This window comes from Salvelinus namaycush, chromosome 4 (genome assembly GCF_016432855.1).
Source record: "Salvelinus namaycush isolate Seneca chromosome 4, SaNama_1.0, whole genome shotgun sequence".
Classification (NCBI taxonomy): domain Eukaryota; kingdom Metazoa; phylum Chordata; class Actinopteri; order Salmoniformes; family Salmonidae; genus Salvelinus; species Salvelinus namaycush.
In genome coordinates this window covers 27,924,113-27,946,789 of record NC_052310.1, presented here as the reverse complement: position 1 = coordinate 27,946,789, position 22,677 = coordinate 27,924,113, and the positions used below count along the sequence as shown (strand labels likewise).

Below are 22,677 nucleotides of genomic sequence, written 5' to 3'. Positions count from 1 at the left end.
GCGCAGCTGGGAACTTTATTGACCGCTCTTTGGCTCATAGCTTAGGGATCCCTATTATTCCTGTTGATGTTCCCTTCCCTGTACATGCCTTAGATAGTCGTCCTTTGGGGTCGGGGCTGGTTGGGGAGGTCACAGCGCCCATCGATATGAATTAGTCTCTTCCTGATCGACTTTCCTGCGTTTCCTGTTGTGTTGGGTCTTCCCTGGTTGGCCTCTCATGAGCCGATTATTTCGTGGCAACAGAGGGCTCTCAATGGATGGTCCTGTCAGTGTTCAGGGAGGTGTGTAGGTGTTTCCCTAGGTGCCACTACGGTGGAAAGTCCAAACCAGGTTTCCACCATGCACATTCCTCCCGAATATGCCGATTTGGCACTCGCCTTCTGTAAGAAGAAGGCGACTCAATTACCACCCAATCGACCGGGGGATTGTGCGATAGATCTCTTGGTAGACGCTACACTTCCCAGGATTCACGTGTATCCTCTGTCACAGGAGGAGACGGTGGCTATGGATACATATGTCACTGAATCTCTGGGACAGGGATACATTCGGCCTTCCATCTCACCTGTCTCCTCGAGTTTCTTTTTTGTGAAGAAGAAGGATGGAGGTTTGCGCCCGTGTATTGATTATCACGGATTAAATAAGATCACGGTAAAATACAGTTACCCGCTACCACTTATAGCCAGTATGACCGAGTCAATACACGGGGCGCGCTTCTTCACAAAATTGGACCTCAGGAGCGCTTACAACCTGCTGCGTATCAAGGGGGGAGATGAGTGGAAGGCAGCATTTAGCACCACTTCTGGGCATTATGAGTACCTCGTCATGCCGTACGGGTTAATGAATGCTCCATCAGTCTTCCAATCTTTTGTGGATGAGATCTTCAGGGACCTGCACGGGCAGGGTGTAGTGGTGTATATAGATGACATTCTAATATACTCCGCTACACGCGCCGAGCATATGTCCCTAGTGCGCAGGGTGCTTGGTCGACTGTTGGAGCATGACCTGTACGTCAAGGCAGAGAAATGTCTGTTCTTCCAACAGTCCATCTCCTTCCTAGGGTACCGCTTTTCAGCGTCAGGGGTAGAGATGGAGAATGACCGCATTTCAGCCGTGCGTAATTGGCCGACTCCAACCACGGTAAAGGAAGTGCAGCGGTTTTTAGGGTTTGCCAACTACTACCGGAGATTTATCAGGGGTTTTGGTCAGGTAGCGGCTCCCATTACCTCACTGCTGAAGGGAGGACCGGTGCGACTGCAGTGGACAGCTGGGGCGGACAGGGCGTTTGGTCACCTGAAGGCTCTGTTTACCTTAGCTCCCGTGCTGGCTCATCCTGATCCTTCCTTAGCATTCATAGTTGAGGTGGACGCGTCCGAGGCAGGGATAGGGGCTGTGCTGTCTCAGCGCTCGGGTACGCCACTAAAGCTCCGCCCCTGTGCATTCTTTTCGAAGAAGCTCAGCCCGGCGGAGCGAAACTATGATGTGGGGGACCGGGAGTTGCTGGCTGTTGTCATGGCTCTGAAAGCGTGGAGACATTGGCTTGAGGGGGCTAGACACCCTTTTCTCATTTGGACTGACCACCGCAATCTGGAGTACATCCGGGCGGCGAGGAGAATGAACCCTCGCCAGGCAAGGTGGGCCATGTTTTTCACCCGTTTTGATTTCACCCTTTCCTACAAACCAGGTTCCCAGAACGTTAAGGCAGACGCACTGTCCCGGCTGTATGATACAGAGGAGAGGTCCTCAGATCCCACTCCCATAATTCCAGCCTCTCGCCTGGTGGCACCGGTGGTATGGGAGGTGGACGCGGACATCGAACGGGCGTCACGTTCAGAGCCCATTCCACCTGACTGTCCAGCTGGGCGTATGTACGTTCCGTTTGATGTCCGCGATCGTTTGATCTGTTGGGCTCATGCGTTACCCTCCTCTGGTCATCCTGGTATCGGTCGGACGGTGCGCTGCCTTGCTGGGAAGTACTGGTGGCCCACTTTAGCTAAGGATGTGCGGGTCTATGTTTCCTCCTGTTCGGTATGTGCACAGTGCAAGGCACCTAGACATCTGCCCAGAGGGAAATTACAACCCCTTCCCGTTCCACAGCGACCGTGGTCACACCTATTTGTCGATTTTGTGACGGATCTTACCCCGTCGCAGGGTAACACCACGATCCTGGTCGTTGTGGATCGGTTTTCTAAGTCCTGCCGTCTCCTTCCTTTGCCCGGTCTCCCTACGGCTCTACAAACTGCGGAGGCTCTGTTCACCCACGTATTCCGGCACTACGGGGTGCCTGAGGATATAGTTTCTGATCGGGGTCCCCAATTTACGTCTAGAGTCTGGAGGGCGTTTATGGAACGCATGGGGATCTCGGTCAGCCTTACCTCAGGTAACACCTTACCCCTGACAATACTGGCAAATTTACAGTCACTTGATGATAAGATGGATGGATTTTCTACCAATTGGACTCTCGGGAGAAGAGGAATATCTATGTGAGAATCCTGTTTATTGACTACAGCTCAGCGTTCAACACCATTGGCCCCTCCATGCTCGTCACCAAGCTTAGGCTCTGGGTCTGAACACCTCCCTCTGCAACTGGATTCTGGACTTTATTTTAATTTAATGATATGAACTGTAACTCAGTAAAATTGTTGACCATTGTTTTGTTAAAACTTCTTATGGATACGTGGGACGGTAGCGTCCCACTTGGCCAACATCCAGTGAAATTGCAGAGCACCAAATTCAAATTAAATTACTATAAATATTTCACTTTCATGAAATCACATGTATAATACATCAAAATAAGGCTTAACTTCTTGTTAATCCAACGAAGGTGTCAGATTTCAAAAAGGCTTTATGGCGAAAGCAAACCATGCGATTATCTGAGGACAGCACCCCGCATACAAACACATGATAATCAGATTTCAACCAGGCAGGTGTGCGACAAAACTCAGAAATAGCAATATAATATATGCCTTACCTATGAAGATCTTCTTCTGTTATCACTCCAAAATGTCCCAGAAACATCACAAATCGTCCTTTTGTTCGATAATGTCCTTCTTTATGTCCCAAAAAATTCCATTTATTTGGCACGTTTGATTCAGAATTACACCGGTTTCAACTCGCCCAACATGCCTACAAAGTATCTAATAAGTTACCTGTAAACTTGGTCCAAACATTTCAAACAACTTTCCTAATCCAACTTTAGGTACCCTAAAACATAAATAATCGATGCAATTTAAGACGGGAAATATTGTGTTCAATACCGGATAAGAACAACATGAAGCGCGTTCCAGGTTACGCGCACCAAACAGTAGAATCCATCTGGAGTGACACTTCATTTCTCAAAAGAAAAACATCAACCAAATTCTACAGACTGTTGACATCTAGTGGAAGCCATAGGAACTGCAACCAGATTCCTATTAAAAAGGGCTTCCCATAGAAACCTAATGGAAAACAGATTGACCTCAACAAAAAAATTCCCTGGATGGATTGTGCTAGGGGTTTCGCCTGCCAAATCAGTTCTGATATACTCACAGACATTATTCAAACAGTTTTAGAAACATCAGTTTGTTTTCTATCCAAATCTACTAATAATATGCATATCCTAGCTTCTGGGCCTGAGTAACAAGCAGTTTACTTTGGTCACGCTTTTCATCCGGACGTGAAAATACTGCCCCCTATCCACGAGATGTTATTAATGTATCTTCCACTATCCCCCAGTCTGGCCCCAAGTCTGGGTAGGTTCATGGCCCGGGATGTTTTGACTTTTTGACCAAACACTGCTACAAAGCCTGACAGTGGAAATGCACCAATAATGTGGGCATGTATGTCAGTGCATGATTTAATTAATTGAGAGAATAAAAAAATTAAGTGTTAGTGTGATCTGTCAGAAAGGTTATTTGTTATCTGGCGGGGAAATAATCATAATTGTGGTTCTCTCATTCTTTCAGATTGGCGCTTATTTTGGGGCAGAGGTCTGTGCGATGGATGTGAATAAAGACTCATATAGCGACCTAGTCCTCATATCAGCTCCGATGTTCACAGACAGAGACAGAGAGGGCAGGGTATATGTCTGTACCATCAGTGACAGGGTAATTGGTAGATCTTTTTTGATTCACCTCATAATTGACCAAATCTGACAAAACAATTGATAAAAACATGTTTCAGCCTGATCACTTTTACTGATTACCTGTTTTTCTCCCAGTCTGGGGTGGCCTGTCAATTAGTTGCTGAGATGACACTGGTGGGGGATGCAGGACAGATGGGCAGGTTTGGAACTTCTCTTGCCCCACTGCCTGACCTGAATATGGATGGATTTAATGATTTAGCTGTCGGAGCACCTCTAGAGAATGATGGTCAAGGAAGTGTCTACATATTCCATGGGACGAGAAGTGGAATCAGCAAAATCAAATCTCAGGTATGTGGGAGAAAGATAGACATTGAATGAGGGTGGTGGATATGAGCATAAAGAGAGACAGACAGACATTGTCTCCATTCTTTAAACTAAAGTGTAAATCCACTAGAGAAACACGGCAGAGATAATTGAAGGTGTAATAGAAAATCTGATTATATCTACTGTGTCTTTTCCTCTTCCTTTCCATCTCTTGATAGAGAATTTCAGCCTCAGATGTACAGCCTGGATTAAAGTATTTTGGACTGTCCATCAGTCAGACTTCCCTGGACATGAGTTCGGACTCTCTCCCAGACTTGGCCGTGGGATCAAATGGGGCTGTTCTCTTACTCAGGTATCTCCAAATAATATTTCAAGCCTTGTTTCCATTGGCAATTAAATTCAAGCCAAGTTGGGCTGGCATTGATGGGCACAGCTCGAATTGTTTATCCATTGCCTCTAGAATTTAGAAATGATGTCATGTTGTTGCTTATGAATTTGCCAATTTAGCTAACACTAATGGACTAATGTTGCTAGCTAACTAGAATTTGTAGAATGTTCTTGCTGATAGCTACATGATCATAACTAGATAACTAGTTAACAAAATGTTGCTGAATGATTTTAATTTACTTTCCATTACCCCATAGTGCTAGTGCTAGTACCAGCTTGCCAAGTGTTTAGCTTGTTAGTTAGTTAAACGGTTACCATTGTCATTTGTTAACTCAATGAATAGGCAAGCTAGCTAGCTAAATTCTTACCTTGCTTACCATGGCATAGGCTACTAGAATCCATGATTGATTGATAAAAAAACTGTTTCAAATGTAACATTCCCTTCCAGAAATGAGCCCAATAAAAAATTCAGGAAAAGTAATATATTTAGATGGTCCATTTTGCAGGCAGGTATGCTATTTTAGGAATAAGCATTATCACCTATAGCCTGATGCATGGCTGAAGCATGGGGTTGCTCATCTGCATTGTTTACCTCAATGGGCTAGTCATTACCTAGATCACACTCTAAAAAAAACTCCCAATGGCACTAGAGCCTAAAAAAAGTATGTGATTTTTTACAGTGAATATAGGCCTACCGTTTGTGCACTCGAATGGCCGTGACGCACTTCCTGCAGTTACTTTTTTTATTGTCATGCCAGACACATTTTATTGTCATGCCAGATTGTAAAACCCTGCCAATTGGGTTGAGTTGAGAAATAAATCAAACAGTACTGGAAATCTGGGATCCTGCTCTTTTCAATAATTGCCATCAAAACTGTTGTCTTTTCCGCGATTGCATTTAGGAATGTTGCACAGTGACTGGACTTACTGGAACACATTTGTTTCCATGCAGCAATCAGCTGTATGAGGGATTGCGTGCTCTTGCCACCGGACAGTTGATATTCCGCTGATGAATAAATGACACAGTTTCGGGAATTAATCTGGTTTTTAAGCAATTATATTGACCACAAAATTGCATTTTTACAATATATATACGTATATATTTTTTTCCTGGGACGGATCTGGATCGAGTATCCAGGATGTGCTGAGGTGGTGCTCACTCGAGATGGAGAGGGAAGGTTTTGACATTCTTGACTCCACCTGGAAACCGAATGCTGGTTGATAACAAGTTTGAAGCATCAGACGTTGGGAAGATTATGAAGGATTAAATACAAATATAAATTATTATTGTCTGTTTTGGAGTGTTTAAATGTACTGGCCCAAGCAGATCATATGAAAAATTGATTAACTGGCCTTGTAAGCTTGGCTGATGTGGCCAAGACAACAGGCATCCCTGAATGTTGAGCTCTGCCCATACATACCCCACGAGACATGTCACCAAGGGTCTCTTCACAGTCAACAAGCCCAAAACGAATTCACGTCAATGCACAGTATTATACAGAGCCATGATCGCATGGAATTCTCTTCCATCTCCAATTACTCAAGCAAACAGCAAAATTATCTTTAGAAAAATGGAACGACGAGGACTGTGAGGACACACACACACAAACACTCTAACACACAATATTTTTGTTGTTGTATTGTTTGTATTATTTTTTTGTTGCATTCTAAATTTGTGTGACTGTCCTTGTCTATCAGTGTATCAGTGTTTTGTTACTTATCATGTTTTTTGTGGACTCCAGAAAGAGTAGCTGCTGCTTCTGGAAAAGCTAATGGGGATCCCAAAAAACAAACAATAATCAGCTTTAGGGAGCGGTAATATGTTGGCCAATAGTGGTTGCATTGAGATCAGCTGTGCGGGTGATCTTAGCACATATTGATGGTTTACCGAGAGATCACCTCGTGTTGGGATGGTGCTCAATGTTGGTTGCAATTGGCCTAAAAACATTTGTTCTAAATTCATTCTGACCTGGTTCTCAATGATGTCCCAGGAACATAGAAGGAACTAGACAAAAGTCTCCCAGAAAACGTTCCTTGTGAACATTGAATTACATCCCGATGAAAGGAAAAATTACATATTGGGAATGTCCTAAAAATGTCTCTAAGGACGTCCCCAGAACAAGCTGGGAACTAAACAAAAACCTCCAGGGGACCATGACAGAAAGTTCTAAGAAGGCCCTATAAACGTCCTTGGTGACGTCCAATGAACAAGCTGGGTACTAGACAAAAACTTCCAGGGAACCATGACAAAACATTCTAAGAGGGTCTTAAAAACATCCTTCGGGATGTCCCCCGAATAAACCAGGAACTAGACAAAAACCTACACAAGACCATGACACAACGTCCTCAAATCATCAAAGGGGACGTCCCCGGAACAAGCTGGGAACTAGTCAAAACCTCCACAGGACCACGACACAAAGTCCTAATGACTCATTTTTTTTTGCAGGGTCATTTCAAGCTAACATTAGCTAGCTGCTAACCAAAAACAACACTGTTCTAACAAAAGATTATTGTTCAGCAGCCTGGTGTCATAGTGAATGTAAATCCAGGACACTCAAATTAGTATGATATCTTACATTTGGAATCGTTGCATGAGACAGAATGTTGCTTAAGGCAAAAATGCAAGGAGGGTGGGCTTATTACGCAAATGTGTAGCAACCCAAAGGTAGCAACTTTGCAACTACTTAGCATGTTAGCTAACCCTAACCTTAACCCTTTTACCTAACCCTAACCCTTTTAGCTAACCCTAACCTTAACCCTTTAACCTAACTCCTAACCTTCACCCCGAACCCAGCTAATGTTAGCCACCTATTTAACATTATCAACAAAAAATTGGAATTGGTAACATTTCATACATTTTGCAAATTCGGAACATATTGAACATTTGGCAAACTTGTAACACTTTGTTTTTTTATTTATTTATCCGTTATTTTACCAGGTAAGTTGACTGAGAACACGTTCTCATTTGCAGCAACGACCTGGGGAATAGTTACAGGGGAGAGGAGGGGGATGAATGAGCCAATTGTAAACTGGGGATTATTAGGTGACCGTGATGGTTGAGGGCCAGATTGGGAATTTAGCCAGGACACCGGGGTTAACACCCCTACTCTTACGACAAGTGCCATGGGATCTTTAATGACCTCAGAGAGTCAGGACACCCGTTTAACGTCCCATCCGAAAGACGGCACCCTACACAGGGCAATGTCCCCAATCACTGCCCTGGGGCATTGGGATATTTTGTTTAGACCAGAGGAAAGAGTGCCTCCTACTGGCCCTCCAACACCACTTCCAGCAGCATCTGGTCTCCCATCCAGGGACTGACCAGGACCAACCCTGCTTAGCTTCAGAAGCAAGCCAGCAGTGGTATGCAGGGTGGTATGCTGCTGGCATTTGTACGTAACATATCACATGAATTGTAATTTGTAAAATCCAAAATGAAATGGATGATGGGAATCGACAAATTAACACATACCATAAGAACGTAACATATCATACTAAGTGGAGTGTCATGTCTGATTATTGCAGTAGCTCAGCTAGCTAGCAGCAACAAATCCAAAGCCAAATGTATCAGCATTGAGCGAGTGATCAGCTAGCTGGTGGTTGCATTGTAATGGCGTCACCAGCCTGAACCTAATCCAGCCAGCACCAGTTGTGAATCTGGGCTGTGTTAGCCGGGACTCCCTGAACCAGCTCAAATTTGAAAATCGAGCCAGCTCGAATTGACACCCTAATTAAGGTGTCAATGGAAATTAGGCTTTAGAGGCCAATAACTCACCCTTCATTGTGGAATGTACGTATACTTTGAGCATCAAACTGATACTTTATGTTTTTTTTCTTCCAGGTCCAGGCCTATAGTAACATTGACGGCACAAGTTTCCTTCAACCCAGCCAAAATCCCCACCATCCAGTCGGACTGCAGTACACCCCTGAGCAACATTGCTAAAGTCTGTTTCACCATGACCAGACAAACAACAGACTCAAAAGGTTTCTGACCTCAACATTGTTCTTATCTACAGTGCATTCGGAATACTTGACTTTTTCAACATTTTGTAACATTGTAGCCTTATTCTAAAATTGATTAATAATATGTTTTTTTCCTCATCAATCTATACACAATACCCCACAATGACAAAGCAAAAACAGGGTTTTAGAAATGCTTGCAAATGTATTAAAATTAAAAACTGAAATATCACATCTACATAAGTATTCAGACCCTTTACTCAGTCCTTTGTTGAAGCACTTTTGGCGACGATTACACCCTCGAGTCTTCTTGGGTATGACGCAACAAGCTTGGCACACCTGTATTTGGAGAGTTTCTCCCATTCTTCTCTGCAGATCATAAGCTCTGTCAGGTTCGATGGGGAGCATTGCTGCACAGCTATTTTCAGGTCTCTCCAGAGATGCTCGATCGGGTTCAAGTCCAGGCTCTGGCTGGGCCACTCAAGGACATTCAGAGACTCCGAAGCCACTCCTGCGTTGTCTTGGCTGTGTACTTAGGGTCGTTTTCTTGTTGGAAGGTGAACCTTCGTCCCAGTCTGAGGTCCTGAGCGCTCTGGAGCAGGTTTTCATCAAGGATCTCTCTGTACTTTGCTCCGTTCATCTTTCCCTCGATCCTGTTTAGTCTCTCAGTCCCTGCCACTGAAAAACATCCCCACAGCATGATGCTGCCACCACCATGCTTCACCGTAGGGACGGTGCTAGGTTTCCTCCAGACATGACATTTGGCATTTAGGCCAATGAGTTCTATCTTGGTTTCATCAGACCAGAGTTTTGTTTCTCATGGTCTGAAAGTCTTTAGGTGCCTTTTGGCAAACTCCAAGCCGGCTGTCATGTGGCTTTTACTGAGGAATGGCTTCCGTCTGGCCACTCTACCTTAAAGGCCTGATGGGAAGAGTGCTGCAAAGATGGTTATCCTTCTGGAAGGTTCTCCCATCTCCACAGAGGAACTCCAGAGCTCTGTCAGAGTGACCATCGGGTTCTTTGTCACCCCCTTCTCCCCCAATTGCTTGTTTGGCTGGGCGGCCAGTTCTAGGAAGAGTCTTGGTGGTTTCAAACTTCTTCCATTTAAGAATGATGGAGGCCACTGTGTTCTTGGGGACCTTCAATGCTGCAGACATTTTTTTGTACCCTTCCCCCTGATCTGTGCCTCAACACAATCCTGTCTCGGCGCTCTACGGACAATTCCTTCGACCTCATGGCTTGGTTTTTGCTCTGACATGCACAGTAAACTGTGGGACCTTATATAGACAGGTGTGTTTCTTTCTAAATCATGTCCAATCAATTTTATTTACCACAGGTGGACTCCAATCAAGTTGTAGAAATATCTCAAGGATGATCAATGGAAACAGAATGCACCTGAGCTCAATTTCAAGTCTCATAGCAAAGGGTCTGAATACTTATGTAAATATGGTATTTCTGTTTTTAATTTTTAATACATTTGCTAAACATTCTAAAAACCAGTTTTTTCTTTGTCATTATGGGGTATTGTTTGTAGATTGCTGAGGAACATGTTTTATTTAATCAATTTTAGAATAAGGCTGTAATGTAAAAAAATGTTGCAAAAGTCAAGTGGTCTGAATACTTTCCGAAGGCACTGTACATTTGCATGCGAGTAGCTTATCCTTTTCATTAAATGCAATCTCTTTTGCTCCAGATCTTCAAGCAGAGATTAACTATACTTTAACTCTGGATGTGACCCGCCAAGCTCCAAACTATCGTGCTTATATCGGTCCAAAGATACGGGAGGAAACGAAAACTATTGCATTAAGACTTCAAGAGCAATGCTTCTCTCATAAATTCTTTATTGAGGTAGGTTTGAAACTTAGCCCTCCATTTGGGTTTGCCAAAAAGCTATCAATGACGCAAATGGGCAGTATTAGTATAACCTCATGCCCAACGTCACAGCGTTCATAAACTTGGTATACCAAAAACTCGAATCTGGCATTCAGTGAACTTAGTCAGTAAAGTATTTTTAATTTGTCATTATTTGAGCTTGGCTCCCAATCAGAAATAAATGCATAGGCAGGAAAATCTACAGATTATCTATTTTATCTCATTCTGATGATATCTAGTGGGCCATGAGGAGAGTAACTACAATGTTGTTGACTCATCCTTAGTTTTCTCCTATCACAGTCATTAAACTCCGTAACTGTTTAAAAGTCACCATTGGCCTCATGGTGAAATCCCTGAGTGGTTTCCTTCCTCTACGGTAACTAAGTTAGGAAGGACGCCTGAATCTTTTTAGTGACTAGGTGGATTGATACACCATCCAGAATGTAATTAATAACTTCACAATTTTTAAAGGGATATTCAATGTCTGCTTTTTTTTATTCATCTACCAATAGGAGCCCTTCTTTGCGAGGCATTGGAAAAGCTCCCTGGTCTTTGTGGTTGAATCTGTGCTTGAAATTCACTGCTCGACTGAGGGACCTTACAGATCATTTTATGTGTGGGGTACAGAGAGTGCGTCCATGCAACTTATTATGTGACTTGTTATGCACATTTTACTCCTGAACTTATTTAGGCTTGACATAACAAGTTCTTTTTTTTTTTTTACTTATTGACTCAAGACATTTCAGCTTTTCATTTTTTAGGAATTTGTAAAAAAATAAATAATTGAAAAACATAACTCCACTTTTATTTTTTGGCCAGGCCAGTGACAAAACAAATCTAAATTGAATTCAATTAAAATTCAGGTTGTAACAACAAAATGTGGATAAAGTCAAATGGTGTGAATACTTTCTGAAGGCACTTGGTGACTACCACGACTCAGGATATGACCCAGATGCAGACAGAAGGAGGCGGATAGTACAGTTCTCAGATTATTTATTGTAAACACGGGGCAGGCAAAGGACAGGCAAAGGGCAGGTCGAGGACAGACAAGGGTTCGTGATCAGGTCACAGTCAGGCAGGTAAAGGACGGCAGGCAGGTTCGGAGTCAGGGCAGGCAGATGTTCGTAATCAGGTCAGAGTCAGGCAGGTACAGGACGGCAGGCAGGCTTGGAGTCAGAGCAGGCAGAATAGTCAGAACCGGGAAAACTAGGAAACAGAATTGTTCCTTTTCTGACGGTTATGGTTTCATACTCGCAAAGTAGCCTGTAGGCCTACAACGTCCCATCTCTCATTGAATTGGACCCACTTTACAGTAGTAACGAGAAACTATCCAGAGCACAGTTTAATGGCAGAACAGACGGTTCACCTTTTCCATTTCCATTTCTTTTAGGCTACTGTGTATACGTCTGAATAGTCTACTGTAATTTCAAATGTCTCAAGTAAACTATATTTAATTTATAAACATAAAACATAATATATAGTTTCATAACCATTGCAGAATAAATTCCTGGCCACCTTTTCTGTCCATGATAGGTGCATATGCCGAAGAAGCTTTAGCCTAAAACAAATTACCAAGCACTTCTCTCATTTAATTGGGCCTATTAGATAGGCTATTATTTCAAGTATTTTGTTCTATGCATCTGAAAAGGGAGCATGGTTTATAAAATACAGTAGAATTTTGATTTTAAGTGTGTAGTCTACCAATGTAGTTAAAAAATGTTTTGGAGTAGACTAGACAATGTTTCAAAATTCACGGGCAGTGTAGCATATTTAGGTTGGGGGAAAAGTTCATGCCAAACATTATTGAATTCAAACGATATGTTTGCAATAGTTTTTTTCTTCCATAAACTGTCAGACACAGCAAAAGTCACTGTAGACGTTTAAAACATTCTGCCAACACCTCCAGAGATATTTAATGAAGTTCACCAACTGCCTTGTCCTAATTCCAATTCTTCCAAAGTATACAGCAAACAATTGTCACCATAAAAGTTGAATGATGTGCGTTTTTCAGGCTTAGAGTCTTAGTGCTCTAAGCAGTCAAAAGTATTTTTCGGGATCCAATGAGAGAATAGCAGCTGAAACTTTGGAATGACATACTGCACCTATTATGTGGAGTACACATCAAATTGTATCAGCTTTTAAGTCTGGGCTTTATGGCTGTCACGTCGACAACGTCAATAGTGTATGCTCATTGGTTTCTCCCCTCTGTCATTACTATACACTCTAACGGATACAGCCATAGAGCCTTGACATGTCAACAATATCACAGTAAACCTCTTTTTAAAGGAGTTGAATGATGAAAAATGTCTCTGAAGATTCTATTTTTTTATAGGCTTGTCCAGAGGACTCCCTCAATGAACTGTCCAATGAACTTGACTTCACATTTGAAGGGTTGCCAACATCTTCTGGTGGCCTCAGCCCTATCCTTTCCCCGCAGTCTCCGACTACAACATATCATCCAGTATGTTTCTTCTCTTAACTTTTGACAATAAAAGCTCTGTCAAAGTTGATGTGTGTGTGTGTGTGTGTGTGTGTGTGTGTGTGTGTGTGTGTGTGTGTGTGTGTGTGTGTGTGTGTGTGTGTGTGTGTGTGTGTGTGTGTGTGTGTGTGTGTGTGGAGGGGGGGTAAAGATAAATCTATATCCTAGTCATTGTGAAGAAGGTAACGTGTTAAGTGAACTTAGTGAACATCTTTCTTCATCCCACAGTTAGGTTTTGAGATCAACTGTGGCGCTGATAACAACTGCATTGACAACCTGAAAGTGGATTTTAATTTCACTAGGTAAGATCACTAGCATTGACTCAGAGCCTTTCTGTTTTTCTACTAGGTAAGATTAAACATTTGATTAAAGAAGTATGATGATTAGAATGTCGATTAGAGCGTTGCAGCAGCTGACGAGTAAAATGGATGAAGATGAAAATGATGATGAAGATGGATAGGATGATGATGTCAATGATAGTCAAAGGTTAAGGCAAACAAGCATGATGTAATGACAATGAGAATCATTTCTTTTTTTTACTTTTGCTCTCTCTGTCTCTCTTCTCTCAGGTCTTCAGAGGTGAGGGTTGGCATAGATGAGGTGATAAATGTGACAGTGTCAGTCGAGAGCAGGGAAGAGAACTCTTACAACAGCCACGTTATTCTCACATACCCTGCAGGACTTTCATTCAGGAAGTTCATAATACTCCAGGTAAGAGTACATACAAGGAAGAAGAGGGAGTGAGTAGCTATAGACTCAGTGTTTGAGGGGCAGGAAGGATTTATATTGTTTAAGTGATAGTTTAGTCATTTCTGTAGGTCCAGTATGTACATTTCCAGTGTTTCATTGGTAATTTCAGTGAACTATTGCCTGAAGTTGACATAAATTGTCATTGTCCTGTCATTGCTCTCCAGGGAAGAGTGGAGTGTAACTCATCAGACAGTGACGGAAATGTAATGTGGGGACAAAGTGACTGCACCATTGACAAGCCAATCTTCAAAAGCAATTCTAAGGTCTGTCTCACTTACAACATATGTTCATCATTACAATAACAGTAATACGAGATTGTATTGTAATAACATCACTATTACTTACTAAATAAAACATCCTATTGAACTGTAGAAGCAATCTGTACTCCCTGCAACAAAAAAAATGTCATTAGGACGTCCACAGAAAGTCAGGAAATGGTTACCGAAAGTTGTCAGGAAATTGTGTCATGGTCCTGTGGAGATTTTGTCTAGTTCCCTGTTTGTTCCGGGGCTGTCCCCAAGGACAATTTTAGGATGTTCTGTAGACATTGTGTCATGGTCCTGTGTAGGTTTTGTCTAGATCCCGGCTTGTTCCTGGGGATGTCCCTAAATACGTTTTTAGGACATTCTCAAGATATCATTTTTTCCTGTCATCGGGACATTGTGTGATTGTCACAAAGGAATGTTCTCTAGGATACTTTTGTCTAGTTCCCTCCATGTTCCTGGGATGTCATTGAAGGTCAGGTCAGGATGATCTTAGGACGTTCTCAGGACATTCAGTGTATCAGTCATCAGGACGTCGTCTGATAGTCCCCCCCCCCCCCCCCCCCCCCCAAAAAAAAAAACATTATACCCACCTACCTGGGGATTCACACACTCGTTTCATTACACATCACCCCTAGTTACTGTTTCCGAGCCCATCAAGGCCCTGATTGGTGAACTACTGATCTATTCACAGCTCTTTGTCTGTTGGTAAGTTTAGGGACACCTAAACACAAACAGTGCTTTTAACATACAGTGTTTTCAACATATTTGACACACTTTGACAAACATGAAGACATTGTACATGTTCATTTATAAAGTAAGTATTGTTCAACATGTCCTCACCTGGGATTTTAACTCACAACCTCTTGGTTCACCGCATTCCGATTGTCCTGCTATGCCACCATGTCTGTGTCAATGCCTGATTCCACCTGTATTGCTACAGTTTGCACTTCTAAGTAAATTAAGCTTTGCTAAAAAAAACACTAAAGAAAAACTATTTTATTTATCATAGTGATTCAGGAGTTACATTAAAACAGAGTAATATGCCCCACTAACATTAGACAACTATACAGAAAAGCCACAAATTGCAGAAACAGGTAAATCAAATCGATTAGAGAATAGTCAGATTAACTGATAACTGAAATACCAGTGCCAATGGCACTCTTTTGCTAAGTGCAGAGATGTGTTATAGGCAATAAATGTATAGGGGACTTCCGAGAATGCTACAGATCTTGTGGTGCAGCAGAAAGATCAGTATATTCCAAATCCAGAGGTTGTGAGTTCAAATCTCAAATGGGGTCATATTGAAATGTAAGTACTGTAAAAGTGATCATGTTATATGTCATCTTATTGTCATTTACATTATGTCATCTTATTGTCATTTACATTTTTGCTGAACAGTGTCCCACTTAGCTCAAACCCCCTCTTCCATTTCATTACTTTACTTATAAAACAAATGTCCTGAGGACGTCTTGAAGATATCCGTATATTGTCCTCAACAATGTCCTGGTAACTTAGAGAGAACTAGACAAAGGTCCCCCAGAGAACGTTCCCTTGGGACCATCACACAAAGTCATAATGATTAGTAAAATGTATGTCCTGAGAATGTAAAAAAACGAAGTCCTGACATGGTCCTCAGTGACGTACTGGTACTGTACCTTACAGGGATCTAGACAAAGGTCCCCCAGAGAACATTCCTTTTGGACCATCAAACAACGTCCTAATGACAGGAAAAAATGCATGTCTTGGGAACATACTAAAAACATCAGAACAAGCCGTGAACTAGACAAAAACCTCCAGGGAACCATGACAGAACGTTTTAAGAATGTCCTAAAATCGTCCTTGGGGACATCCCCAGAACAAACTGGGAACTAGACAACACATCCACAGGACCATGCCACAACATCCTTTTCTTCATTTTGTGACATTCTGGGAAATTCCTAACGACTAATTATTGTTGGAAGCCCAGGACCTGCCTGAAACGTCTCCTTGCGATCATTGACATTGAATGCCCCAAGGATAACGTCCTTTCAGAAACAAATAGGAACCTATTTGTAAAGTTCCCTAGTCGTCACCAAAATACCTTTTTTAGAACGTTATACTGTGACCAAACAGGGATCTTTACTGAACATCCCTTTATGGTCCCAATGATAACGTAATGTTTTAAAGTCCATAGAACGTTCTCAGAAGGTCAGTGGGATAACGTCTCACTGAAACCCTAAAAGGGAATTTATGGGAATGTCGCCTAATGTCCGTATGGCATACTTTTTTTGCTGGGCTTCTACAGGAGTCTAAAGTCATATATATATATTTTTTTTATTATTTTTTATTTTAAATTTTATCCCCTTTTCTCCCCAATTTTTCGTGGTATCCAATCGCTAGTAATTACTATCTTGTCTCATCGCTACAACTCCCATACGGGCTCGGGAGAGACGAAGGTCGAAAGCCATGCGTCCTCCGAGGCACAACCCAACCAAGCCGCACTGCTTCTTTAACACAGCGCGCCTCCAACCCGGAAGCCAGCCGCACCAATGTGTCGGAGGAAACACCGTGCACCTGGCCCCCTTGGCTAGCGCGCACTGCGCCCAGCCCACCACAGGAGTCGCTGGAGCGCAACGAGACAAGGAAATCCCTACCGGCCAAACCCTCCCTAACCCGGACGACGCTAGCCCAATTGTGAGTCGCCCCACGGACCTCCCGGTCGCGGCCGGCTGCGACAGAGCCTGGGGGCGAACCCAGAGACTCTGGTGGCGCAGTTAGCACTGCGATGCAGTGCCCTAGACCACTGCGCCACCCGGGAGGCCCCTAAAGTCATATTTTAAATAAACATTGTATTCTCCTTCCCTTCATCTCAGGCTCTCTTTGTCATTTCCTATGGGATTGATAGAAACACAAAATTTGGCCAAATGATGGAATTCACTGCTAATGCCTCAAGGTATGTGCGGTACACACTCAGATAAAGTTATCATGTCTTATGATGTTTTGTTCAGCAATATTTGTAGTAACTGCATTACCCTGTCTCATCCTGTTTAGTGGGAATACACACTCGCGAGAGAGTGAACTTTTCAAAGTGAAAGAGATTGGTGTGAAATACAGCATTTATGTTGTGATTAAAAGGTATGTGCTATTTATTTTTCATACCATATTTTCCTATATCTGCTTCTTGCTCGTTCTACAAATATATGGCCTTTTATGTCCCTCAGACATTATTTGTGTAAAAAAATGTTTAAACAACATTTTGCAGTTGGATCACATACATCAATGCTCTAACTCAGGTGTGTAAAACTTAGTTTGCCCTGGTGGCTGCACAAGGTCCGGAGGGCCGCACTGAAAATGTGTTATATGTCCTCACTGTCAAAATTTGCAAAAGATAGTCCTTTATCCATCGATTTTGGAATTTCCAATATTCCCTGACTGTCTAGCTTTAATTTCGGGAATTATAAACGAGATGGATAAAGTCAATAAACTGTATAAATCAAAGAAGATTGGTGGCACCTTAATTGGTGAGGACGGGCTCGTAGTAATGGCTGGAGCAGAATGAGTGGAATGCTATCAAACACATGGTTTCTATGTGTTTAATGCCATTCCAATCGCTCCATTCCAGCCATTATTATGAGCCGTCCACCCTTCAGCAGCCTCCACTGGTATAAATATATGTTGAAGTCTGGGCTCTGGGTGGGCCACTCAAGGACATTCAGAGACTTGTCCCGAAGCCACTCCTGCATTGTCTTGGCTGTGTGCTTAGGGTCGTTGTTCTGTTGGAAGGTGAACCTTCGCCCCAGTCTGATGTCCTGAGCGCTCTGGAGCAGGTTTTCATCACGGATCTCGCTGTAATTTGCTCTGTTCATCTTTCCTTCTATCCTGACTAGTCTCCCAGTCCCTGCCGCTGGAAAACATCCCCACAGCATGATGCTGCTACCACCATGCTTCACTGTAGGGATGGTGCCAGGTTTCCTCCAGACGTGATGCTTGGCATTCAAGCCAAAGAGTTCGATCTTAGTTTCATCAGACTTAGGGCTGTGGCGGTCGCGAATTTTTGGCCACCAGTGATTGTCAAGCAAATAACTGTCAGTTACACGGTAATTGACAGTTAAATAACATAAACACATTTTGCATCTCCTTGACTTCCAGACATAGCCTACAAGCCACTGAAGCAGACGTTTGGAACATCTACATTTGAAAAAGTCTAATAAATCCATGTAATATAGCCTACACCTTCACAATAAATCCATTATTTACTTTAGACAGGTCTAAAGAAACATAATATGAAGAAAATGTAGTCTACTTCAGATGAACAAATCCGTGCAGGATTTCGCCACAAGCATACTCTGAGTTGTCCTGATGTTAAGTCCTGATCTGGCTATGCCAAATAGCCGTGGTCTTCACTACTTCATTCAGCGGACAGGATTTGCTTAGAATTCTGTGACATTATTTTATATTATTTTATAGTATGAAGAATACAATTGAGAAGAGCTGAATAAAATAGAAAGGATATTTTCTCCAAACAATTTGAGACACATGCCGCTATCCTGTGTTGAGCAGTAACAAATAAATAGGTTATACTATATCCTTAATTTATTTAGAGTTATTAACAACTTCTTAGGGATCAAATCGCTTTAGCGGGATCGATTTGACAACATCCGGCGAAATGGCAGACCGCCAAATTGTCACGCCCTGGCCTTAGTATTCTTTGTTTTCTTTATTATTTTAGTTAGGTCAGGGTGTGACATGGGTATTTATGTGGGTTTTGTAGTGTCCAGGGTGATTGTAAGGTTTAGGGGGTTTATTTAGAGTAGTTGGGTTTATGTTTAGTATAGTTGTCTAGCAGTGTCTATGTTGTGTGTAGTTGTCTAGGAAAGTCTATGGTTGCCTGAATGGGTTCCCAATTAGAGACAGCTGGTTTCTGTTGTCTCTGATTGGGAGCCATATTTAGGGTAGCCATAGGCTTTAGTTTGTTGTGGGGAATTGTCTATGTCTGAATGTTTGTAGCATGTGTGTGTGCACTATGTTTATTAGCTTCACGGTCGTTTATTGTTTTGGTAGTTTGTAAGTGTTTTGTTTCGTTTTGCCTTCTTCTATAATAAAAGAAGATGGCTTATTTTCCACATGCTGCGTCTTGGTCCGTCTCTCCTCCACACGATCGTGACAGAATTCCCCACCACAATTGGATCAAGCAGCATGAGCGGAACCAACAACAGCGGCAAAGTAACCAGGACTCATGGACATGGGAGGAAATATTGGATGGAAAGGGACCATGGGCTCAACCAGGAGAATATCGCCGCCCTAAAGCTGAGCTGGAGGCAGCGAAGGCAGAGAGTCGGAGATATGAGGAGGCAGCAAGGAGACGTGGCTGGAAGCCTGAAAAGCCCGTGAGTACTACCCAAAAATTTCTTGGGGGGGGCTAAGAGGTAGTGGGCCAAGGGCAGGTAGGAGACCTGCGCCCACTTCCCAGGCTAACCGTGGAGAGCGGGAGTACGGGCAGACGCCGTGTTACGCAGTAGAGCGCACGGTGTCTCCTGTACGGGTGCATAGGCCAGTGCGGGTTATTCCACCTCCCCGCACTGGTAGGGCTAGATTGGGCATTGAGCCAAATGTCATGAAGCCGGCCCTACATATCTGGCCACCAGTACGTCTCCTTGGGCCGGCTTACATGGCACCAGCCTTACGCATGGTGTCCCAGGTTCGCCTACATAGACCGGTGCGGGTTATTCCACCTCCCCGCACTGGTCGGGCGACGGGGAGCATTCAACCAGGTAAGGTTGGGCAGGCTCGGTGCTCAAGGGAGCCAGTACGCCTGCACGGTCCGGTATTTCCGGCGCCACCTCCCCGCCCCAGCCTAGTACCACCAGTGCCTACACCACGCACCAGGCTTCCAGTGCGTTTTCAGAGCCCTGTTCCTCCTCCACGCACTCTCCCTATGGTGCGTGTCTCCAGCCCAGTGCCTCCAGTTCCGGCACCACGCACTAAGCCACCTGTGCGTCTCCTGAGTCCTGTACACACTGTTATTTCTCCCCGCACTCGTCCTGAGGTGCGTGCCCTCAGTCCGGTACCACGCACCAGGCATATAGTGCGCCTTGAGAACTCAGTGTGCCCTGTTGTTCCCCGCACTAGCCTGAAGGTGCGTGTCCTTAGCCCGGTACCTCCAGTTCCGGCACCACGCACCAGGCCTACAGTGCGTCTCAGCCGGCCAGAGTCTGCCGTCTGCCCAACGGCGCCTGAACTGTCCGTCTGCCAAGCGCCGCATGAACTGCCCGTCTGCCATGAGCCTACAGAGCCTTCCGCCAGACAGGAGCAGCCAAAGCCTTCCGCCAGACAGGATCAGTCTGAGCCATCCGTCTCCGCAGCGCCATCTGAGCCATCCGTCTCCGCAGCGCCATCTGAGCCATCCGTCTCCGCAGCGCCATCTGAGCCATCCGTCTCCCCAGCGCCATCTGAGCCATCCGTCTCCCCAGCGCCGTCTGAGCCATCCGTCTGTCCCGAGCCATTAGAGCCGCCCGTCTGTCCCGAGCCGTCAGAGCCGTTAGTCAGTCAGGAGCCGCTAGAGCCATTTGTCAGTCAGGATCTGCCAGAGCCGCCAACCAGACAGGATCTGCCAGGGCCGCCAACCAGACAGGATCTGCCAGGGCCGCCAACCAGACAGGATCTGCCAGAGCCGCCAACCAGACAGGATCTGCCAGAGCCGCCAACCAGACAGGATCTGCCAGAGCCGTCAGCCAGCCATGAGCGTCCTGAGCCGTCAGCCAGCCATGAGCGTCCAGAGCCGTCAGCCAGCCATGAGCGTCCAGAGCCGTCAGCCAGCCATGAGCGTCCAGAGCCGTCAGCCAGTCATGAGCTGTCCCTCAGCCCAGAGCGGCTATTTATTCAGAACTGCCCCTCAGTCCAGAGCTGTCTCTCTGTCCGGAGCTGCCTTTCAGTCCGGAGTTGCCCCTCTATCCTGAGCTACCTCTCTATCCTGAGCTACCTCTCTATCCTGAGCTATTCCTCTATCCCGGTGCTGCCCCTTGTGTCGATGTTACCCAAAAGATTAAGTGGGGGTAATATGAGGGTGGTCATTTGTAGGGGGAGATATAAGCTGGGATTGACTATGGTGGGGTGGGGACCTCGCCCTGAGCCTGAGCCACCACCGTGGTCAGATGCCCACCCAGACCCTCCCCTAGACTTTGTGCTGGTGCGCCCGGAGTTCGCACCTTAAGGGGGGGGCTATGTCACGCCCTGGCCTTAGTATTCTTTGTTTTCTTTATTATTTTAGTTAGGTCAGGGTGTGACATGGGTATTTATGTGGGTTTTGTAGTGTCCAGGGTGATTGTAAGGTTTAGGGGGTTTATTTAGAGTAGTTGGGTTTATGTTTAGTATAGTTGTCTAGCAGTGTCTATGTTGTGTGTAGTTGTCTAGGAAAGTCTATGGTTGCCTGAATGGGTTCCCAATTAGAGACAGCTGGTTTCTGTTGTCTCTGATTGGGAGCCATATTTAGGGTAGCCATAGGCTTTAGTTTGTTGTGGGGAATTGTCTATGTCTGAACGTTTGTAGCCTGTGTGTGTGTGCACTACGTTTTATTAGCTTCACGGTCGTTTATTGTTTTGGTAGTTGGTAAGTGTTTTTGTTTCGTTTTGCCTTCTTCAATAATAAAAGAAGATGGCTTATTTTCCACATGCTGCGTCTTGGTCCGTCTCTCCTCCACACGATCGTGACACAAATTCAAATTAAATTGGTCCTTTTGTTCGATTAATTCCGTCGTTATCTATCCCAAATGTCCATTTATTTGGCGCTTTTGATCCAGAAAAACACCGGTTCCAACTCGCGCAACATGATTACAAAATATCTCATAAGTTACCTGTAATCATTGTCCAAACACTTCAAACAACTTTCCTAATACAACTTTCGGTATTTTTTTACGTAAATAATCAATACAATTTAAGATGGGATAAACTGTGTTCAACACCGGAGGAAAACAAAGTGGAGGGAGCTTTTCAGGTCACGCGCCTCTCTCAAACAGTACACTTCACTCGACCCTCGTTCTGAACAGGGCTACTTCTTCATTACACAAAGGAAAAACATCAACCAATTTCTACAGACTGTTGACATCCAGTGGAAGCGATAGGAACTGCAAGCAAGTGCCTTACAAATCCAGATGCCCATAGAAAACCCATTGAAAAGAGAGTGACCTCAAAAAAACATATCCTGGATGGTTTGTCCTCGGAGTTTCACCTGCCAAATAAGTTCTGTTATACTCACAGACATCATTCAAACAGTTTTAGAAACGTCAGAGTGTTTTCTATCCAAATCTACTAATAATATGCATATCCTAGCTTCTGGGACTGAGTAACAGGCAGTTTACTTTGGGCACGCTTTTCATCCGGACGTGAAAATACCGCCCCCTAGCCTTAACAAGTTTCAATGTATCTTTAGTTGTTCTACAAACGTTGAGCTATATGTTTTGATTTTTAATGCATTGTAAGGCTGCATGATGCAACTCTAATGATGATTTGAAAAAAGTTGCTTGAAAGGCATGAGATCCTTCTTTTTTTTGTGCGGACTCTACACTTCATCAGTCTCTCATTCACAATTTGACACGCACTTGATAA

General features: G+C 44.0%; 1 protein-coding gene across 1 annotated transcript in view; it reads left to right on the top strand.

Annotated features, from left to right (window-relative positions):
* LOC120046421 (integrin alpha-M-like) overlaps positions 1-22,677 on the top strand; it is a 64,142-nt gene that overhangs the window by 17,182 nt on the left and 24,283 nt on the right. The window contains exons 13-23 of the mRNA XM_038991641.1: positions 3,942-4,082; positions 4,196-4,408; positions 4,603-4,736; positions 8,613-8,755; positions 10,425-10,579; positions 12,936-13,064; positions 13,311-13,384; positions 13,652-13,793; positions 13,997-14,095; positions 16,951-17,030; positions 17,129-17,212. Of these exons, the coding sequence (XP_038847569.1) occupies positions 3,942-4,082; positions 4,196-4,408; positions 4,603-4,736; positions 8,613-8,755; positions 10,425-10,579; positions 12,936-13,064; positions 13,311-13,384; positions 13,652-13,793; positions 13,997-14,095; positions 16,951-17,030; positions 17,129-17,212 (1,394 nt within the window). The remainder of the gene's footprint in view (positions 1-3,941; positions 4,083-4,195; positions 4,409-4,602; positions 4,737-8,612; positions 8,756-10,424; positions 10,580-12,935; positions 13,065-13,310; positions 13,385-13,651; positions 13,794-13,996; positions 14,096-16,950; positions 17,031-17,128; positions 17,213-22,677) is intronic.